Source organism: Coffea arabica, chromosome 1e (assembly GCF_036785885.1).
Source record: "Coffea arabica cultivar ET-39 chromosome 1e, Coffea Arabica ET-39 HiFi, whole genome shotgun sequence".
NCBI classification, from domain to species: domain Eukaryota; kingdom Viridiplantae; phylum Streptophyta; class Magnoliopsida; order Gentianales; family Rubiaceae; genus Coffea; species Coffea arabica.
Genome location: NC_092311.1, coordinates 48,073,608 through 48,096,416, shown reverse-complemented (window position 1 = coordinate 48,096,416; position 22,809 = coordinate 48,073,608). Strand labels below are relative to the sequence as shown.

Below are 22,809 nucleotides of genomic sequence, written 5' to 3'. Positions count from 1 at the left end.
TGTCAATATCCCAGGAATAGTAGCAAAACAATGGTTCATCATCACATCTTGATTGAACTTGTCAAGGGCCAATTTTGCCATGTCAACGATCTCAGAGCAAAATCTAGGATTTCTTTTGTGATATGTAACAGGCATTAACGAAGAGCTGACAACAAGGGACCCGGATAAACCTCAGGGTCCACATCAAAACCATCGCAGTCGCGAATCTGTCGAAGGTGCTCAATCCATCGGTTTACATTCAGCTCCCGAGAGCCCAAAGGGCAGACACTTGCAAGGGGATCAATCCCACTAGATGACTTTGCACGACTGGCAGCCTTCAATTTCTTTTCAATCCGTGCATCTTTCATTCTCGGGCTTTCCGGATACTGAATATCCTACTCCTCCCCGGTCTTGTTAATGGCACTTGGTTGGTTATTGTAAGATGGACGGACGGATACAATACCAGTCATCAACCGTCAATATGGTCTTCGGAATAGCATCATCCGTCGTTAATCCTTGATTTACCATATTTCAACGAAAGTGTGATAATTCTCTATTGGTGTTTCTTATGATGAATGGCAGTGGGCTCCTGTTGTTGAGCGATGAATTCTCCCATCGGTGTTTATTATGTAACAGCTCCAGCCATTATCGAACTAGTAAGCTTAATAGTTCCCCAACTAATCCACAGATAGATATATACCAGACCCTGGCTCCAAGTCTCCAACACATGAAGGAAGTTCACCAGAGTAGAAGTTTCATCTGTTTTCTTGCTCAACTGGGGGGGCCTGATGATTAGCGTTTTTGTTCTTGCTGCAACATGGTTCCGTTTTCTTTCTTTACATGTACCCTTTTTCTTTTCCATTCTTTTTGAAACACCTGTTTCGTATTCCTTTTCTGGTAATACTGAATCTGGGATTGAGAAACTCTTCCTAATAATTTGAATTATTTCCTTGCTAGGTTTCCAGAAAGTGGCCGGACTATTTCTCCATATAACTTCAAACTTGTCAACGAACCGCATGTAGCCATGTAGGTATACTATAGGTATCCTAAAAAGTCATTTTCTAAAGCCTGTTAAGAAAGTTATTACTTGTTTATACAACTTCACATTGCAACAGCTCCAATCACCTGTACTGCACCAACCAGCCATTATCGAACTACTGTAGTAGTTTATTAGTCCCCTAACTAATCCACAGATAGATGTATCGCTGACCTTGGCTCAACCTAACCACCGCAAGATATAAAGGATTTTTTTTTTGTGGGTAATAAAGTGCATCGGATATTCTGTCCTATCTCTTATTCCACTTTCTATCTCATTTTTTATTATATTTTCATTTCTCCTCTATAAATATCATATTTTAATTTTTTTTTGTTTTCTTACTATCAAATAACTATTAACTAAGTTATAACTATTAACTAAGTAATACACTCTTAGAATAGTTAACCACCAAAAGAGCCTTAAAGCTATATTTGGGTGTAGTTGGCCACCAACTTTTAACTAACTACTTCTAGAGTAGTTGGTCACCAAGAAAGTCTTAAAACTCTATTTGAGTGGAGGTCAAAGGATTCAAATCTCTTGACCTACATTCTGAGTCCAGGATTTCCTGCCCTAGTATAAAGTAGGAGTAGGTGTAGATTAGAATCAATCGTATCTAACAAAAAAAAAAGAGTAATATACAATATTTAACAAACTCACAGTATCAAAATACACAGAAAAATGAGATTTTTTTTTAATGAATTTTCTGCTATATTTTGTGATTTTTTATTATATGTTATTTTTTTTGAGACTGTTGTATTTTTTATTTTTATTGTGTTAGTAGTTATTTGATAGTAAGAAAACAAGAAAGAATTAAAAACCCACAAATCAAAATACACAGAATGAGATTTTTTATGAATTTTCTACTGTATTTTGTGATTTTCTATTATATGTTATTATTTTTGAGACTCTTGTATTTATTTATTTTTTTACTGTGTTACTAGTTACTTAATAGTAAGAAAACCAAAAAAGATTAAAATCTGATGTTTATGATGGAGGTGGAAGAGAAAGTGAGACAAAAGATCCGTTGCGGTTATAAAGGATTTGCATAAATTAAACAGAAATACCTCTTATTGGCTGGCGCCACAAAATAATGTATTTTCATTTTAACCCCTCTCTTTCTTTTCATTTTTTTTTTTAGGAAACTCATGTTTTCTACTTTTCTTTTTCCTGGTAATACTGATTCCAGAATTAAGAAATTCAACCTATTAATTCGAATTTCCTTAATAAAACAACAATGACTTGTTTATAATCAAGCATGTATTCAATAGTTATATTTGGAAGCAATTTCACACCACTGTAATCCAAATCAAATATTAAATATTTTTAAGCACAAATTTCAATTTCAGTTTTCAAATTCTCCGACTCATTAGCAAATACACACCAAGCAATCAAACAGAAAAGCTGATACACTAATAAGCAAGATACACAGTGATCTCCAACACAGTCTCCACCCCATCTGTAGTATGTTGGTTGAGATTTGCAGGGAAGGTCTTTACAGTTGCAAGTCCCTTGGCATTTACGTACTTTCCAGTCCCACCCATGATGGCAAGATGGGACTCCGAGACAGCAGTTCTATGGACCCCAAAAAAGCTCAGGCTATCAGCATAGCTGCCACTTGCAAACATCACAGTGAAAACCATGGTCTGGCTAGTACCGTCCTCTGAACTAGCAATGTAAAACCCTTGTGCTTTGCCTACCAAGCCTGAACCGAGCTCGTGCCCTTCCGTTAGCTCATCATCAAACACTGTCATGGTACCAAACATGAGTGACTGAAATGTAGTTCCTGTAGGGAATTGTGCAGGATTTAAGGCTGGGAAACCAAACCCTCCTCCAATTATTGAGTTTCCATTCTGCTGAACCAAATTAGGTGCGGTTCCGCTGAGGCCAGTGAGGAAGGGGATGTTGTTATTGTTGATAATTCCACTATTAGCATTGTTTACTGGGATGCCGTTATTCACGGGCAGGACTGCACCATTAGGCTTGGCAAAGGGGACTTGGCCGCCCACGGCTGGATTAGTTACCACTCCAGTTACAGCTATTGCCGAAGGGGTTGATCCACCTAGAATGTCATGCATGAAAAAGGTCAGCATGTGATCGGGACTCTCAGCACCAACTCCATTACTTGCGACTGCAGCTGGAGCAGCAGTACCCCCGGGCGTTACATTAGGAACTGCTGTGTCATCCGGATCAGCGCCTTCGGGTGGAAGTGTGGGGGCAACTACCTCCTCATCAAGGATTCTAGCTGAGGTAGCACAAGTGACTGCAAGTGCTAAAATGAGGAGGGAGAGTATTGCTGTGAGCTGGATATTGTTACACTGCACGGTAGCCATGAGTTGGAGACAGGCTACAGGAAAAGTTCAGAAAAGTTTGCACACCTTGTTACAGACTCGTTCTACAGCTTGGTGAAAGGATATGTTTTTGAATTGTTGGATGTATCAGGTTAGATGGGAATATATATATATGGTCTTTCAAGAGCCAGAGCCAGGTAGAATGGAAATTGGAGTTGATAAGATGGATTAGGTGATTGCTAATTCCACCAATCTAGGTGTATTAGTTGGTGTTTCTAAAGCAAAATGTATTGGGTAGCTAAGTGAGCATTTTGAACCAAATTGCAGATCTTTTGGCAAAATAAAAGTCCAATGCATCAATTAAGGGCACCTTATGAAGATAATGCTGATCACCACAATGGCTTTCTTAGCTAATGCAGTAAAAGTTACTGATCATTACCTATAAGAAGGATTTCCAGCAGAACCTCCAGCCAAATCAGCTTGTAAGCATTACCTTGTCCGGACATGTCAATGTTATTTTGATCATTGCACTTTTTCATGTTTCACAAAAACATGCAGTTATTGCTCCAGGGACAATCCATTCATCCACACATTCTCACTTCCCTTCCACTTAAAAAGGTTTCCAGCGGTCTATAAAGAGGATAACTTGTCAGGGATCCTGTGGATAAAATTTCACTAGGTCGCAATATTCTCTTTCATTTCAAATCAAAAGTACAGTGTAAATAAGATCCTCAAAACTAAACGATAACACCAGGAAACCACTTTCAGATTGATCAAGCCATGCTAAAGACAACAATTAGCAAAGACTCAATCACTCAATTCAAGACTAAGATTTTGGTCATAATCCTATTAACATCCATTTCGTCCCCACAAGACTCCACAACTAAGGCTTCCCATGACTTCAGGTCAATCATTATCTTTCTTTTCAACATCTCTTCCAAAATAAAGCATGCATTATCCAAATTCCCACTCTTGATTAAGCCCATAAATAAGCAAACAACTGTTTCTGGTCGAGGAAAATGCCTACTCCTTAGCATTGCATTTAACACCTTTACACCACTCTCAAATTCACCTGCTCTACAAAACCCATCAACCATCATTCTGTAACTAGCTGCATTCGGTTCGCACCCTCCCACTTGCATTTCAACTAATAACTTATAAGCCTCTGCAGCCCTGCCTACCTTACACAAACAGTTGATTATTATGTTAAACATTACAACATCTGGCCTCATCTTCCTTTTCTTCATTTCAATCAGCAATCCTTTAGCCTTTTCAAACTCACCTCTCTTTCCAAGATCAGTCATCAGAACTCCATAATTCACGGGCCTTGGTTTACAACCTTGATACTCCATATCAAACATCAGCTTCTTGGCCTCTTTAAACTTCCCCACAAAGCAAAGGCCTTCCATCAGCAGAGCATAAGTAACAGCATTTGGTCTTTTCCCCTTCTTCATCATATCCTTAACCAAAACCTTAGCTTTATCAAGCTCGCCCCTTTTACACAAAAACCCAATTAAACTATTATAAGTCACAACACTGGGCTTCACCTCTCTCTCAAGCATTTCATCAAACACTTCCCGAGCTCTATCCCATTCGCCCTTTTGAAGCCACATTTTGATCATAATATTGAACGAAACAGAGTTCAATCGCAAACCCATCTTCGCGGACTCCCCAAAAATCTCATTAGCATCAGACAAACAATCATCATCAACCAAAGCATTAAGAATCGCATTAAAAGACTGAAGTGTACGGACACAATTGAATGACGTCATGTTCCTAAAAAGTTCAATGGCCTTGCAAGACAACTTGGCTTTGCAATAAACCTGAAATAAGGCAATAAAAAGAGTTTCTTTGCATCGAATATTGTAATTCTTGAGGGAATCCAAAAGGGTTTCGACGGCTTCGAAGTTTCGAGCTTTGGCAAGCTTGTACATGAGGGCGGAGTAGGAAGGATAGTCATGTTTGAAGCCCTTTTCTTTGTACTGATAGAAGATAATAAGGGCTTCCTCTGTATCCCCGCAACCTTTGATTTCATCCAGGTATGGTATGGGTTTACGAATTCTTGAATTGGATTTTGGAAAACGATGATGGTGAGTGCGGAAGGATCGTGTCTGACAGTGATAGTGAAGGTTGAATTTTGAGAGTGCAAGATGTATTGATTTTGATGATCTTAAGTTCTGCATGGAAGAAACGAAAACGGACATGCAGAGAATATCTGTGAAGATTGAGTCCTTTATTTACACTTCTGATGAGCACATTACTTTCTTGTTTTCCGTTTTGTCAGTTCGATATGATACTTGAAATTTTAATTGATTCCATTTCCCTTGGATATGTTTTTTTTTTTTTTGGCATTTTTGTCTTTTCCCGGAAAATTTCATGGTACAACAACTGAAGGTATTTCTTCCCTCAGCTATTTCGGAGTAGAAAATTATCCCTCTGTTTATTTTGTAACTTCTTCGAATCATAGGGAGTTTTAAACAAATTAGAAGACTCGTATATAAGTTCATGTAGGATGTTCAATGTTTCTCTTGGCTTATGGGGAAAATTTGAACCCCCCACCAAATAAAAAAAAAATTATGACATTCAGAATTAGGACTTCCCGTGAAGAGCTGATTATCTTTAAGACATATAGTTCTTGATATGAATAAAGAATATTCACCGATGTTGGATTCGCTTATGAGCAAAATATATTGAATATTATAAGCCTTTACTGTGTTTATAGCCAAGAATGTATCAATTGATTAAACTAGTGAAGGTTATCATGTTCAAGCTCTGTTTAAATTCTTACAAGCTCAATACCTTGTGTTTGTACTGGACTTTTCGTATAAATTTCGGCTTTTATACTCATTGATTCTTGTTCGAAATGAGATAAAGTGACTTTAATTTCATTGAGACATAAGCAAATTAGTGCCAAGTTAATTTTCAAGTAATATCTACCCAGACAAACTCGAGCCAAACGCTAAAGTAGCTCTTTTCCCCGTTTGCCTGTGGCTGTAACCCGACTGTTTGACGATCAAAATTAGACCGAAAATAAATGCGGCATTCTTATTCATTATAATAGGAGACAACTCGGAAAATTATGCTGGCGTTACATTTACTCTCTTCTCAAACAAATCTCATAATGCTTAGAAACAAGCTATGCTAAATGATTGACGAGTCCAAAGCTCTGGCGCAGATTTAATTAGAACATGTCTTGACTTTGAGGACTGGAGAGGATATTAAGGGGATGATCAATTCGTGATTTAAGGCGGCAAATTAGATCATTTGCCCTTGGAGCTGTTAATCCTGGTCGTTCAGCCATATCAAGACCGGTACCCTCTGTTTTCCCTGCATGCAAAGTTGGCACCTCGAAGTCGAAGCACTGTAAAATAAGTGCAAGAATGTTTGGCAACTCCAGAATAGCCAAGGACATCCCAGGACAGCCTCTTCTTCCAGTCCCAAAGGGCAAAAGCTCAAAATGATGCCCCTTGATGTCTCTAATGCGTGATGGATCGCCATCACCATTAGGCTCCAGGAATCGCTCAGGCCGGAATTCCAGCGGATTTTCCCAGTATTTTTCATTTCTTCCGATGGACCAAATGTTCACAAAAAGCAAGGCATGAGCTGGGATTTTGGATCCGGCTACATTGCATTCATTCACCGATTTTCTTATGAGCATTGGAATTGGTGGATGAAGTCGTAAAGTCTCCTTTATAATTGCCTGAATATAGGGCAAATGAGGAGTGTCTGATTCTTCTGCAAGCCTGTGTTTTCCTTCCACTACTTTATTGATCTCCTCTTGCGCTTTCTCGAGCACTCTTGGATTGTTGATGAGTTCAACTAACGCCCATTCTATGGCAATGGATGTCGTATCCGTGGCGGCAGTGAAAAAGTCCTATATGTTTTGCGTACAACTTTGTGTGTTAGTCAAACCACTGTCTCTCATAAACTACTTTTTTGAGTAAATAACCAATTAATTCACCTAATATTGGCCCGTTTGACAAGTGGATTTTTTAGATGTTTATCTAAAACTTTATTATAATTTACTGTAGAAGTTGTAGAAAAAAATTTTTTAAATGTGTAAATTTTTTGATATTTTGAAGTGTATAGTTTAAAAATTTTAAGAAATATTTTGAAATTACTGTAATTAAAATTATTAAAAAATTCGTAACGGACAAACTTAACAAAAACTTACTCGTCATGAATTTAACAGTAGCCTTTACTTTGCCTACAAAAATTTTCACCTACCCCGCTAACCCTATTGATATATACAATGGCCTTTATAACTGATGTGACAGCTGAAATTTTGAGAGTCATTAAGATGATGAAAGCATGGATTTGGTTCGCTTTTTTAAGTTTAAGCGGCAAGTCAAGAATAGCTAAGCAAGCAACCATATTGCTACTTGGTCAATGTGGATGGCCTTGCTTGTTCAAATATTTTCAAGCTGTTAATGTCATCTGTAGAGATATTACTAGTGTATATGCAACTATGTGTATGCAAGAACCAATCAGACAAAGTGAAAATGTCTGGCAATATGATAATGGGTTAATTTTTGAGATCCAGGGTATGCTCGAACTTGTGCAAGTTTTAAAGACTCCTATGATGTTTCAGTAATTTCGACAGCCTATAAACTGGTGTTTACCAGCAATAAAATCAAAAGGAAAAAAAAGTGTAAAATTTACTTAGAAAAAACACTAGTACTATTTTGGATAAATTTCCACTAAAACTATAATCCCTGATATGGTTAGTTAGTTGCAAGAGCTTTCTGAGGAAGAGGTGGTGTAACCAATTCCAAAAGCCATGTGAATTTTGTATCAAAGTTCAAAAATAGTAACAAGTCCTAATATGGATGCATTGAAAAATCTAGTGAGGGAGACAATGTGTGTGTGTGTGTATATATATTTGCTTGTTAGTTATCCACACTTTCTAACAAGTTTTGCATTTACGAGAAATCTGCAAGAACGTGATTAATGGTATAGTTTCAAAACGCTTACCAAGATTACGGCCTTGATATTATTTCTTGTCACTTTCACTTCGCTAGTCTGATTCTCCATCGTGTCAAGCAACATGTCAAGAAAATCATTTGCCTCATTGCTTCCTCCATCTTCTTTGTTTTGCAGTCTTTTAGCACTCCTTAGTATTTCTCTATCTGAGATGATCCTCTCCAGCAAAGTATCGTACCTTGTGTGAATGTTCTTGGCTCTCTTCCTTATTCCCTGCAAATCGAGGCTTCCACCAAACCCTATGATATCCGAGACATCAAATTCCCCAAAAATTTCTGTCACCTCGCGAATGACGGTCCTAGCCTGCTGAGCCTGATCACTTTCTCCATCCGAGCACCTTAAACTGAACATCATTTGGGAGATAATATTGTTGGCCAAATTCATTATTTCTTCAGTCACATTGACTTCCTCGCCGACTTTTGCTTTTCTCATTAGATCAGAGAGAAATGCATGCACCTCCATTTTCCTTATTTTTTCAAAATTACGTAGGTTCGTCGAGCCCAGTAGCTCCTGAGTGGCCAATTTCTTGATGAATTTCCAGAACGGACCGTAGGGTGCAAAAGCGAAGGAAGCATCATATGTAACTAGTTTAATTGCAGGGGTAAGCTTGCGGGACGAAAACGAAAGTTCATTAGTTTTGAGAAACTCTCTAGCTAGCTCGGGAGTGGATGCTACCACACAAGGGACAGAACCAAGGCGGAGATGAAGTAAAGGACCATAGTGGAGTGAAAGTTGGTGAAAAGAGCGGTGAAGATTGGGGCCAAGGAGATGAAGATGGCCGATGATGGGTAAGGCCGAAGGGCCCCGTGGCACCTGCTGGTCTTTGGAGGAAAATATCCATCGATACACAAGGGTTGAGAGAAAGACGAAGATGGTCGTCCATAATAGAACTACAACCAGCATAAACTCCATTATTGTCTTAGAAAAGCCAGAAAAGTTTTACAAGAACGAGCTAGGATGGTGAGTTTGTGAAGTGGTGATCAAGAAAGGCCTAAATTCTTCACAGCTTACTCGAGCTTCATATTTTGATCTGAATAAGAAGACGCACATCTCCCCCCGGTCAATATACGCTTCGGAGAAGCTTTTATAAATAGCATACGAGCTTGAAATTTTAATCAATGTTATATTAGCCAGGGCGGACAGTGGAAATCGAGGGGCAACAGGCCAATAGCCTCGCCTGCAACAGCAACTTCCAAAAACAAAAAGACAAAAAATATTAAAAGGAGTTTCGTAGGCACTTGGATCCACGGGCGGAGGTAAGAGTCAATTGCAACCCTTCAAAAAATCTCGAGGGAGGAGTTAAATTCACGCCCTCCCTACTCAATTCACACCCTATATATTTATTAGATGCTAATGCCCTTAGTTTTATACGTTAAATCACAACCTTTTGTAGCATTTTTTTTAACTTTTTGTAGCATTTGAATTATCTTTCTACATAATAAAAACAAGAACAATAATATATCTTTTCTGAAGAGAAAAAAATTATATACCCTAATCTTTATGTTAGTTCTACAGAGAAATTTCTTTTTTCTTTATATCATTCCAATATTATGTTTCTTTGAAGTTGCTTTAAAATAATTTTTTCTCCTTTTCTTTTATGAACCCACTACCCTACTACCTTTATTTTATAGAACTGTTTTTAATACAAATTTACACATAATCAAAGGATAAATATTAGTATGAAAAGTTATTATGATTTCATGTTCCATCTTGAAAGCGACTGAGATTTTAAGTTTAGAGACTTGAAACGCGTAGATATTGCAATGTAGATGCTTATTTGTAATTGACAAACCTTGATTGCTAAATTAAATTTTAAATTAAAAATTAATATTCTTAAGCACTTGTAAGATGTTTGAAAAAATTCTCTTCTAAATGGAAACATTTTGGCACCTATTTTTTTGGTATCAATACATATTATTTGCATATATATGTAATTTTAGCAATTCTACAGTTTTATACTATTAGATGATATGATAACTATTGCATGTCATAAATAACAAACTTTAGGCAATTTTCTAATTCTATTTTTGTAACATTGAATAAATCTTTTCATGCCGATTAAGCTTATAATAAACACTGAATTGCATCAAAAGCTCATAAACCACATGTTTAAGTTTAATTTAAAGCTGTTGCACTCCCTGAACAAAGGTCTCAAGTACTCCGTCACTGGAATCGTTGATTACTTTAAATATCACAGTTACCATATGGGAAGTCGTTTATCTTTTAGCTAATAATCATATTTTAACACAGAGAGGAAGGCTTTTTTCTTTTCTCAATCTAAAAACTTAGGCTCCATTTGAACAGGAGGAAAGTTGCATGGGAAAGTGAAGTGAAGTGAAGGAAAACGAGGTAAAGGAAAATGAAAATGAGCTTTTTATATGCATTTGGGTACCAACAAAAATATTGAGAGAAAATAGGAAGTTAATAGCGGTTAGTATCAGTTATTGAAACTTCTATGAGTAACCAACTATTTTCCTTCAAAATCCTGCAAATTTACAAAACACAAAATGCAAGAAAGTGCGGGAAAATGCAGGAAAATTTTTCAACATTCCTGCAAACCAACCAAACACGCATGAAGGAAAAAATAACTAACTTTTCTTCACTTTTTCATATTTTTCCCTGCAAACAAACACTACTATCTTAGGGAATCCTCAGAAATAACCAGTCATAGGTCGGCACCAAATAGCACATTTTTATCCGGTAGAAATCAAAATGTAGCCATAGGTCGGCACCAAATGGAGCATGACTTTTCAGCGTTTTAAGTCAGGCCAACAAATATTTATTTGCTTATAGGACTCTCAAGTCCTAACCCATTGCTAACATGCTCTTGGATGCTTCTCTCTCTCTTCTTTATTGTTTCTCGTTTTCCAAAAGAAAAAGTTGGTTTTTTATGTTTGAAATATGGGGTTAAACAATAAAAATCTGTACCATTCGACAGTAACATCTCTTTTTTTTCTTTTTTTTTTTTGCATAAATCGTTAGTAAAGCTTGAATTTGTGAAATGATGGGAAATAAATCTGTGGGAGGATAATGGGCTCAAGTCGGGCCACACATACAAATACAATTGGTTGCTAAAATTTACAAAGACCCGTCCATGCAAGAAGAAATTGCAAAGCAACCACGTTATTTTTTTCTCAGTTTGAGTACGGATGTTATTTTATATCTAAGCCACAAAAAGGAGTTCAATACCAAAAGGATTCATCATGAAAGATTTTTTACTTCTTTTTTTTTTTTTGAATTATTCTACTCTTACTGATATCTCACCTTGATTAATAGAATACTTAGGTTGGAAAAGTACAAAGGTTGAAGATGTACAAACTGAATCGAAGTACAAGCAAAATTTCAAGACAATTTTAATAGAATTCTAAACTTTTGATCAAGTCTTTTGGAACTTGATGATCAAGTCTAAACCAACCTTATTTAATTCACTTCTGGTAGAGCATTGAATTTTGACTACGCCATATGAACAGTACTTCTATAATATATGCCAGCATTAAATATAAACTGTGATTTAGGTATCTATTCAGGAAGTCTGCCGTGGACTAGGTCGGAGTCGATGGATGTTAGCGAGGTCGGGGGTTAGGGTAGGGCTGTGGATTAATACATATTGGACCAACATGAACATTGACCTGAGAAATGCATTATTTATTTAGCTGTGTATATTCATTAACCACCAACCAGCACCGCCACGCAAGGAGAAAAGCTTTGGCACCATTCTACAGCGCTGCCAGCCAGCAGCCGCAGCATCAAGATCCAATCAGCCAGTGCTCCACTCCGGGGATTTCTATTTGCATTATTCAATCTCAATCAGTCAAAACTCTTCTGAGGTGATGTGTTCAAAATCTAGTCCAGGATGAATATTGATGTTGAAGCAATGGTTGAGGCCCTCCCCCGCAGTGATATGCATATCCGATACACCTACATGTCTCACACTGAAGGTGTAGACAAAAGCAAGAGTATGGAATCCATATCATCACTGAAAAAGTTCCTGTCTTTCCAAATGAAAAAGAACAAAAGCAGGAGCCCCCTGAGGATTAGAACTCTTCTTGAGTTACATCATTAAATAGCTTTCTCCATATAAACGACCTAAAGCTTACCTGCCTTGTGCAATTCCCCAGGCACTATGCATGTACCACCCGTCACAAAATTGCAAATTCCACTCTCTCTCCTATAGCCTGAAGGGTCAAGAAAAAATGGTGCATAATAAGCAAAAGGCATGGCATGCATCTTTTTTCATTTTAATTTTTCCTTTTCTTTTCCCCCCATATGTGTTACAAAGAAACAGACTAAGTCCTTCAAACTATGTTACTTGGACTCGGCTATGGGGTCTGACCATTATAGATATCATAGAGAAAATATAAACGTCAAATGAGAAATTGACTACCGCAATACTGAGACACCAACAGAATCAGTTGATGAGTGTTACATATAATTTTTAAACAACTGATGTAAATGAAGGGGCAAACCATAGAGGGGTGTCTTAATATGAACATGCTACAGATGTTGTTTAAGACGTCTCGGGATAGCAGAAGCCTAATGTGTGGAATGCTCTTCCAACTCTCACCCAGCGCTGGCTTAATCACACCACCATCACCAGCCACCATGTGATTGGTCATCTACACCAACAACAATTAACCATTCACGAATAGTAAAATATACGTTAATTTCTATGATAATATTTAATAAACCAGTTTTGGATTAAACATCCATTTATAACTAATATAATAAGTTTGACCTATTTGATACTGTCACATACTGATCTAAGGACAAAAAGAGATATCACAATATCCCAGGTCGACAAACGTTGTAGCATTTGCTGTATGTAAGCCAACGAGAAAAAGATAATACCATTTGCAGATAGCATAATTAAAAATCTCTATAAACAAATTAGTACAACGGGTAATGAGCTCTCAACCAGTCTGCTAAACCAACAAAATAGAACCAATCTTGTAGGCACTTGTCTTTGAGTCCACATTTTGGTAAGAATGCAAATCACACCCAACAGGTCAATTACTTGACCTGTTGACTACTCATGGCATTTCATACTATTCACAATCCTGACACAACCAACTGATCTTAACCTCAACGAAAACTCTGTGACATTTCATGTGGAATAGTGGTTTTTGTCACAATTTACCACCTATATATATAGGTAATATGTCCATAGAAGATGACAAAGATATTGTAATTAAGGGTATCTCTATGCCTGGGATTGAACAGGTTCAAGCATATTTTCATAACACTACAACGTAGATAACTTCAGCAAAAGACAAGTGATTGGATGGGTTGGGTGGTTCGGGGGGAGGAAATGTAAGTGAGAGGTCCCAGCTTCGAGCATCCCATTTACACTATCAAAAAAAAAAAGTGATTGGAATTGCAAAGCAGCATCATGCTTTGATCCCTGAAAAACTGTAAAAACAAGAATACAGGACCTAATTTTTTGCAGACTGGTGTTGTATTTTTGGACAAAGCACCAAATTACACAAGAAATAAGTTGTTTAGCAGAAGAATTCATCAGATGAAACAAACCTAATACATTATGAGAACCACAGAGAGAGGTTCATACAAGAGTTTCATTAGCAACAAGTTTACTACGTACCAGAACAGACAAGTTATGCTCGTATGCTAGCTTCTTCAACAAAAATCCAGCAGAAGCCATCAAAGCGTGGCCTGTGTTTCCCACGAGATGTGACCCATTTAGTTTCAACACCAGCATCAAGTCAAATTATTATGGTTTAGTATGTAAAAAGACTTAAACTCGTGAATTGACAAAATGATGACAAGTAATTAAACTTCACATTTGTTGGTTTAACAATTCTTTTTCCTACATTATTCCAAGAAAACAAGAACAGGAATACCAATTGTTTCAAACAGAAGTCCATCCAGTTGGTGGAACACACTGATAACATATGGAGTGGGGTATCACTGTGTCCTTTTCTACTTTTGCAAACTAGTCCAGATCATGCAAGCTGCTCAGATACTGATCATACAGTAAATTAACACGGAACTACAGAGGACAAGGATTTTTTCCTTCCTTTTACCTTACAAACTATATGAACCAAAGTTAGAGAGCAATAAACGAGCAAGTCATAAAAGGTGGGACAATTCTAGACACTCAGAAAACGTATGCCACTTTGATTCTCCCTTGATAACTAGAAATCCTAATACTGACAAAGAAAATTTGAAGAACAGTCACAATTATATTTGAAAAGCTCACTTGTCTCGAGAAAACATACCATGTGTGCCAGCCCCTCCAAGAACTGGAGTAATAAGAGATGATACCGAGTCAATGATAAGCATCCTTAAGTTCTGACCAACCTGCATTTTTTTTTTAAAAGTGAATATATAAGCACTAATAAGTACAGCCCGAAGCAAACACATCAAAGAACAAGGAAAATGAAGATGAGAATAATGAAAAAAAAAAATACAAGAACCAAAAATTAGCAACCTGATATCTAAGATTTTGCAATAGCTGATGAAGCACATCCAACAGGGTAAAGATGTCAAACACAGAGCGGCATTCTATATTGTCCAAAACTTGAGGGAGAATTTTGCTGGACTGTAACATTAAGAAAGCCACTGATAATGGATGAAAATGGCAATAAACATCCAGGAAAGGTCCTTGGAAAATCTTTAATGGGAACAAAATATTACGGCACTTCCTGAAACATGCAACCACCTGAAACCCAACTTCAAAATGGTCATCATTCCCTCTTTAGTCACAGTCATCACTCCTCTACCTCTTACAACAAGTGTATGAACCTCACTCCTCTCATGCCTCTGATCCCTCCACTCCCCAGATCCCTCCAACTAGTCACAGGCACTAGGAATGGTGGTGGCAGATGAACGCAAATATCCAAAGGACAATTTAAAGTAATCAGAGATTTTTCTAGTTGAGTACTATGCAAGCAGCATAACTACTCACACTGAAATGTAGCCTAACAAGCAAAGATTGATTCATAGACCAGAAAGCGTATCATTTTTTTTTTAAAAGCACCAGAAAGCCTACATAGATCCAGACATCCAGATGGTCAAATAAACATTACCCAGCAAACAGTTGGACTTAGCTGCAAAAATGACCAAACTAACCCAATGGTCCACTAAAACTGTGACAATGCAGCATGCACAGGCAATGCAAAGACCAGATGCCAATGAAGTATATATCTGACCTCAGTGTCAGCCAGCTCCGAACTACTACTGACAAACTGTGCAACACGTGTTGGTGAAAAAGAGTTGCCCGTATCTAAGAACAGGACTCTGCCCAAACCACTTTTTGTTACATTTGATGCAGCTAGTAAGCAAACCTGAGGAGATATGAAATGAAATTCAACGATATCAACAAACGGTAAGCCAATCATGCTTACGCAGCTCACTCATGAAATATATAAATATATAAAACTAAAACTAACAAAATAAAAAAGGTTATGGGATTGTGGATACTTGTGTTTTACCAGAGGATGATGGCCCAACTAGCTCTGTCAGAACTCCTCCTTGAAATCCACCACGTAGAAATGCATCAATCCTAATCAAACAACTGATAGCTTAATTTCTAGGTACCAAGATACGTCAAAGGAATGATGGGTTTCTCAGCCATTGGATACCTTTCACATCCAGTAGACAGAATACTTTTACTCTTCTGAGAATATCCCAACAACTCAAGACCATCTAGCCACGGCTGATGCTGAGCATCAATGATGGAAAGAACCTGCGTGATGGCCTATATAGTTGAACAAAAGCGAACACGCATGAAATACAGACATTAGCATAACAAAAGTTGCAAATGGGAAAGTAATAGAGTTCAAGTAAAGCCGACCTGCTTCAGTCTATCTGAAGTGTCGTGTTCCTCTGCCAGAGCCATCAACACGTAAATATCATGCACCAGAAAATCTTCCACTGCTTAAAGAAAGGGTAACACAATGAGAAAGGCAGAGGCAGATTTTGTACGAATGCGGGTTGCCCTTGCTTTTAAAGTGAACCCATCAATCTCCACAGCTCAATCAACAGCTGCATAAACACGTTGATTGATGGAGCAGGGCAAAGGGCAGGGTGTTGCCAATTAACTTAGCTCATAGCTGCAGCAGATTTTCCTAAAATTCTACTCCCTATCATAGTTACACGTCCACTTTACATCTTAAATTCAGCATTTGCAGGGGATTAAAAAAAAAAAATTTTAAATGTGCATACGATAAACGAACAATTAATTCAGCTAAAAAGCCAGCCCAAGTGAGGTTTCGCAATATTATGTTTCCCTTAGTACATATAATGCAGGAGTATATCCTTAATCATCAATTCTAAGGTTTCTATATCAACAAAAAAAAAAAATAGAAATCCGAGGATTATTATTATTACTATCATTATTTGTTTTGGGCAGTAATAATCGAACTAAGAAAATAAACCATAAATCGGAGTGAAGAAAAGTAAAATGAGGGAAGAGTGAGAAGAGGACCTGAGAAAATGGCGTGGGAGGCACAGAATTGCCGGAAATCGGAGTCAATAATCGGATACTCCGATTCTAAGGATTTCAGTGGTGCCATCTCTCCCCCTCTCTCTTTCCCGCTTTCCCTCTTTAACTATGTCAATGGATTTTCTTTCTTTTTTTTTGTTGCTTTTTCCCTCCTTTTTGGTTCCTCTTCGGCTCCTTTGATGAAGGTGAGGGAAAGCCCATGGGCCAAGTGCATATGGGCCCAAAGGCCCGGTACCGAGGGGCAACCAAAAAATTCAGATCGTGTTCACTCCAAAAAGAGAATCCTGCCCACTTTGAAACCCAAATCGTCGTTGGAAGCTTTAAATACGGGATTATTTTTTTTTTTGGAAGCAGCCACAAATATGGGGTTGAAACTTGAAAGCCAATGATAAGCTCAGTGTACTAAAATTGGATTCTTAATGCAAATCCTTAATTTTTGGATGATTTGATTCAGCAAGTTGGAAAGGGACTGGGCGGGTATTACTGTAGTCGTTAATCATACACTATAACACTACTGCGTGATTGATTTTAGTCTAAAGCGTGTTTAGCTCGCTCAGCTTCTTGCAGTTTTCCCCTAATTTGCCAGATTCAATTTTCTTCTTCCTTTCTTTTTTCCTTTTATTTCAGACTTGTGAATTGCCAATTTCACACATTTTGTCAGACCCCAGAGATGTAATAGCAGAGCCAGAGAAGTTGAAATGGAGGATTAATGACGGCATAAGTAAAAGTTGAAATGTATAAGACACTTCCAAGAGGGATCCTGATAAAACCAATGTTTACTCGTATTAACGAGAATCCAAATGAAAAAAGAACAAGAAAAGGAGGCATTCATATCAAGCTTTTTGTGTCCAGTGTTAAGCACCGGAAAACCACCACCTAATACGGTACTGAGACATCCGACCTCGTTATACTTGAGACTAGACTTATTTGAAGAACTGGGGAAACCCGCTTTAATTGGGTGGAAAGAAGATTTCTTCTGCAGTCCTCTTTGAGCGGAATTGTTGCTCCACTTCTGGGGACACCTTGAAAGATGCCTGCAGCACTTCCGGGGATAAGGCCTTCCAGACCGATGTTCTTCCAGCCATGTGAGTGAAAATGGGACTGCCATACCACAACAATAAACCCAAAAAATAAAAAAACACGGTCAGAATGAATTTACAAGATAGAGAAAAAAAAAACAAACAAGAGCATTGAATTTGAGGAGTACTAACTCTGGAGTTGTGACGATAGAGAACCAGTCGAGACCATCAGCATCAGCAATTTTCGAGACGACGAAAAACCTGGGAACTATGAACAGATTACCAGCCTTAACAGTTGTTTCTAGGACGCGCTTGCCATCAACGCCAACAATCTGGGCGCGGCCGCTGCCCCTGATAATGTAAGTAACCTGCAGAGCTGAATCGCAAGAGAAGCCGGGCGAACACATGGAGTGGCCATAGATTCTAACGAGATCTGCGCCGAAACCAACCTCACCAACCAAGGGCAAGTTTTTGGTGTTCAAAACCACAACCTTTCCACCATCTTTAATGTCAACATCCAGCGGAGCTTCCTCACAGTTCAGGGCAAGGCCATTTCGATGCTCGCTCCTGGGCTCAGGCAGCTTAAATCCTGCATCGAGCTTGACTATTCCCTCGGCGGTTTGGCTTTCAACAAGGGTTTTCACAACACTTTCTTCTAAGTTCCAGGCTCTGCTTGCAAACTCGGTCGTGAACCCGGTGAAGATGCCATTGCTGCCCGTCAAGTAAAAGTCGGTGAATGAACCGGCTTTGTGACCTGTTTTCGTATCGCCTAAAAAGAGGACGACAAGCTCTGTGTCCTCTTTGTTGTACCACCATGTAACGACACCAAACGGAAGCGCAATAGCATCACCCTTTTTAATTGCAACAACCTTTTCTTCTTTCTCAGGCAGGACAACTCCAGCTACTCCAGAACCTAAGTACAAGAGCCATTAATTCCATAGACTGTTGAAATTACGTAGTGAATTCCCAAAAACAAGTCCCAAACTATTAGAACAACAAAATCAATGAATTACAATCATTTCAAACCATAGGCACAAATCGACAAGTTGCATCAGAATCCTTTTGAGTAAAGGGCGAGAACCTCATTCCCATTAACAAATCCATGAATTGATCGTTGATCAAAAGCAGGGCATCAAGTCCAGCAAAATACTTGATTTAATAAATAAATAAATAAAACCCACCCCCAAAAAAAAAAAAAAATCAAAACTGAGTTATACTGCTCATACCACCCCATAAAAGGAAAAACAAAAAAAAGAACATAAGAAGATTCAACTTCTACTCAAATTAAAAGGAAAGACCGCGGTTACCTTGAAGAACATAAGCAACCTTAGCAGAATCAGAGTAACGGGGGAGGGCAAATCCATTCTTCTCGAGAGCAAGCTTGGCTGCACCAATATTGCCTTGACGCAGCATGGGGAGTTCTTCTGGGCACCATGCATAGTAGGCCCCACCATCTCCTCCATAAACCTTCTTCGCCAACTTTGGTGATAGATCAGTCTCCATCTCCTTTATAACCCACAACAAAAACAAACAACTTTTCTTTTGTGGCGAAGAAAACAGCTGAAAATAACGAGAACTGGCGAAAAGGATAGTGGAGAGGCTTGGTATTTATAGGGGAAACACTGGAGTTTGGTGAGGATAAGGATTGAGATTGTAACGGAAAAGATACCGATAGTAACACGTTAGGATTTTGTGGATTAATTTATGATAGACTATAATTTTAAGTGTTGTGCTAATCCAATTAATTTGTTTTATATATTAATAAATGTAATTAAGTTTTTGCAAGGTTGATTGACCTTTCTTGCGTCCAGGCCCCAGCACAAGCCAGTGTTGCATCGGATACTGATTCAGTTCACAAGCGCATGCGGTCCAATCCTTTGAAAGTAGATCGTTCTCATCTCTACTAATTGATTATTTTCCCCTTTTTTTGTTTGCTCTTTGTTCTTTTTCTTTTTTTTTTTTTGGAACAACCCAAGATTGACCTTTTAAGGCAAAAAAAAAAAAAAACTAAACTAAATTCCATTATACTCTCATAAAATGTATATGCGAAGAGCTTACTTCTCGTTAATAAAACTCATTTATACCTGTTACCTGATTATGATCCATCCAAACCCGCTCAAATCACACATTTTGACACATCTACTTATCCTTAACTACTTCATATCAATAGCAATGTCTAATGTAATGACAACCCAATCATCCAAGGTTATTCCATGCAAGTTGCAACAAGTGTGAGAAAGATATAAAACAAGAAAAGCAAGCCACTGGCAGCAAACTTAAACTAGTGTAGGCTTTCAACTTTGTCTCTGAAATAAACTGGACCAAAAAGGATTATTATTTGAAAAAACACTCTGTTTGTATTATTTGAAATGATTGGTAACACCACAAGAACGTCCTAGGGCTTAAAATCGGGGGCACTCCCTGGGCAAAAGGGAAACAAAATGTTGAAATAAGTTTTTCTTTTTTGGACAAAAATGTTGAATAAAGTTTAAATTTTAAAAGTATACAATTGAAACAATAACTAGATACAACAATAATTTTGGCAACTAGCACTCCTCCATTATGTTTACCAAAGAATATTTGTCAAAAAAAAATTGTGATTTGAACCTCCGTCCAATTTCCTAAAAACATCTTTATTTTCAAAAGTAGAAGATTTTGAATCCAAATCAAATTTCTAATGACAGTAATCTATATCTATATCTATATCTATGTGTATTAGAGGGGCGGGTATTTGATGAGGAGCTTTTTAATTTAGTAATCTATATCTATATGTATATCTAAATCCAAATCCTTTTTTACTACAATTTTGATTTTTTTTTAAATTTAGTAATTTTTATCCCTTAACTAACGGATAATAACCACCCCTGTAAATAACTCACAAACCAGATTGACACTTTATTTTTACTACAATTTTAGATTTTTTTAATTTAATAATGTTTATCTCTTAACTAACGGATAATAACCACCCCTACAAATCATATCTCCTACAAATCACGTTTGCAAATTACAAATCATGTTTGACACTATATCACACAGCTAATAGTAACAACTAACTGATAAGGAACTCATCACTATGAAAATCACATATTTAAAATTAAGTAGGCTATTTGAATTATAATTTTCATAATTCCCACAATTCTACATATATGACGGATCTTACCTCCATAATTATTCACAAAAATTGACAATTACTAACCCATTTTATTCTCTTTTGTCATCCACACAAACCAAATACATTAAAAAAAAGAAACACTACTTATCATATTCTTACCACGGACGAATCCCCATCTACAAACACTTCAAAAATGCCTAAATTCAAAATCATGCCTATGGTAAAATTACTCCACTTTAATTAATTACTGAACAAATTTTTCAATTCATAATCGTAACCTATATTTTTTTCATTCTTGCTAGGTTAAATATTTTCAAATACTTGCTCGTATTCAAAGTATTAACACGGAAAACATGTTCTATGAGCTATGCAAAAATTATTAACAACTATGTGAAGGTCAGTTTGCAAAAATAGCGTGTAGGCATTGTAATGATATGGTCGACACTATTATTAGATAATTAATTTCATTTACCTTTAACTTCAACATATTTTTCTATATTGTATATAACATTTTCTTCTCAAATAGGTGCAATGTTAATATACAAATTAGAGATTTTCAATGGTAACCTGCATCTTAATCTACAAGACAAACATGCACTATTCGTATTTCATTGTGATGCTTCTTATCTTAGAGAATTACAAAGGAAGATAGAATTTCGTGATACATATTTATTTTTTTATAATACTATTTATAAACTGTGTAAAAAAAATACATTAATTTTGAATTTCGCATGCTCTTAATTCTGGAGAAAATGGAGGTAGACAGTTTTTGAATGATACGCACATTTTATTATACTTCAAATTATTGTTAGACAAATCTTATATTTTAATTATCTTGGTACGATTTTTTAATTATTATTTTTTGATTCACCCCCTCTTTTAATTTTTTTCAATAATATCAGTACCGTGCATAGCACGGGTATTCAAACTAGTTCTTTTACTATTTATGAGGTGGTTGTAAATGGTAAAATAATGAGTCATGGTCCGAAGACGACTTATTAATTATCACACCATTGTAGTAACTATAGATAAAACAAAACCAAGAAAAAAATAAAATTCAAATTCAAATTGTGCCTAGCTTAATCAAAAGATCCAGAACCTTGTACAGTTTGATTGAATTATATGATTTGATCAAATTGTTTGGGAACATCCTTAAATAGTTTAAGGCGCAGTATTTTTCGGGTGGTTTTTCGGGAGTTGGGGAACACAACCTCATTGGTTCTCAGTGACAGCTTACTTTTGCTGCCAAAAATGGAATTCTGTGGCTGCTGGGATTCGAGCCCAGGTCTCTACGGCCACAACGTAGAATTCTAACCACTAAACTACAGCCACAAGTTATTGGAAAAAGCCAAGTAGACGGGTTTAATGGTAGAATAGATGGAATGAATCAAAATTTACACTTGGTAGTTTAGTGGATAAACAACTTACTATTAAAAGTTGAGTGGTTAAAATTTTAGTATTTGAAAAGTTTAGCAGCTACTTGAATAATTTGCTCGTTTTCTTTTCTCCCAATAGAATCACAATCGAAAATTCGAATACAAAAAATACTTGAGAACACTAGAAAGCAGTTTTTGGAAATCTGAAGCTAAAATCAGATTTTTAAAATCAATTTAAAACAAAGCCCGTATGAAGAAGGAGAAGGATAGAGACAATGAGGCACGCTAATCTTCTTCTTTTTCCTGGGACTATTATCTGTTGTGTGTTTTGCTCGGTCACATTAGCACGATCTCCTTAAAGTTGGTGAATGTACTTAGCACCCCATAATGTTAATACAAGGAAAATGCCTTTGCTTTGCCTCCAATTTCCATTCAGATATATGTCATTCCTTGAGGTTATTTGTTCCTTTAATTGATTAAATGAATTCGTTCGAACCTGATAAATAATAACATTAAAAACTATTTCCTCAAAGAGAAAATAATTATTTTGGA

General features: G+C 37.0%; 5 protein-coding genes and 1 non-coding gene across 7 annotated transcripts; all 6 read right to left on the bottom strand.

The window, feature by feature from the left end:
• Nucleotides 1–2,312: 2,312 nt before the first annotated feature.
• LOC113709334 (dirigent protein 25-like) lies at nt 2,313–3,846 on the bottom strand. The gene has a single exon (XM_027232086.2). It carries the CDS (start codon nt 3,343–3,345, stop codon nt 2,425–2,427), a length of 921 nt encoding a protein of 306 aa, XP_027087887.1. The 5' UTR covers nt 3,346–3,846; the 3' UTR covers nt 2,313–2,424.
• A 133-nt stretch (nt 3,847–3,979) lies between these two features.
• Nucleotides 3,980–5,507, bottom strand: LOC113709326 (uncharacterized). Its single transcript, XM_027232076.2, has one exon. The coding sequence runs from the start codon at nt 5,505–5,507 to the stop codon at nt 4,119–4,121; it is 1,389 nt and encodes a 462-aa protein (XP_027087877.1). The 3' UTR covers nt 3,980–4,118.
• An 815-nt stretch (nt 5,508–6,322) lies between these two features.
• Nucleotides 6,323–9,350, bottom strand: LOC113689700 (cytochrome P450 93B2-like). Its single transcript, XM_027207441.2, has 2 exons — nt 8,278–9,350; nt 6,323–7,177 (listed from the first exon to the last, which is right to left on the bottom strand). Exons 1-2 carry the CDS (start codon nt 9,196–9,198, stop codon nt 6,485–6,487), a joined length of 1,614 nt encoding a protein of 537 aa, XP_027063242.1. The 5' UTR covers nt 9,199–9,350; the 3' UTR covers nt 6,323–6,484.
• A 2,392-nt stretch (nt 9,351–11,742) lies between these two features.
• Nucleotides 11,743–16,874, bottom strand: LOC113709311 (DNA repair protein RAD51 homolog 4-like). 2 transcript variants are annotated; one of them, XM_027232066.2, is made up of 11 exons: nt 16,733–16,874; nt 16,100–16,179; nt 15,888–16,003; nt 15,727–15,808; nt 15,456–15,590; nt 14,735–14,845; nt 14,523–14,604; nt 13,886–13,956; nt 12,753–12,902; nt 12,384–12,461; nt 11,743–12,278 (listed from the first exon to the last, which is right to left on the bottom strand). In XM_027232066.2, exons 1-10 carry the CDS (start codon nt 16,818–16,820, stop codon nt 12,426–12,428), a joined length of 951 nt encoding a protein of 316 aa, XP_027087867.1. In that variant the 5' UTR covers nt 16,821–16,874; the 3' UTR covers nt 11,743–12,278; nt 12,384–12,425. The 2 variants fall into 2 exon arrangements, with proteins under 2 accessions (XP_027087867.1, XP_027087858.1); XM_027232057.2 differs by having other exon boundaries at nt 11,743–12,274.
• Nucleotides 16,875–17,511: 637 nt separating this feature from the next.
• On the bottom strand, nt 17,512–19,463 carry LOC113709302 (glutelin type-D 1-like). Its single transcript, XM_027232046.2, has 3 exons — nt 19,077–19,463; nt 17,962–18,682; nt 17,512–17,851 (listed from the first exon to the last, which is right to left on the bottom strand). The coding sequence occupies exons 1-3, from the start codon at nt 19,270–19,272 to the stop codon at nt 17,701–17,703; spliced, it is 1,068 nt and encodes a 355-aa protein (XP_027087847.1). The 5' UTR covers nt 19,273–19,463; the 3' UTR covers nt 17,512–17,700.
• Nucleotides 19,464–22,141: 2,678 nt separating this feature from the next.
• Nucleotides 22,142–22,213, bottom strand: TRNAH-GUG (transfer RNA histidin (anticodon GUG)). The gene has a single exon. It is a non-coding gene; the product is annotated as a tRNA-His (tRNA).
• Between the last annotated feature and the right edge of the window lie 596 nt (nt 22,214–22,809).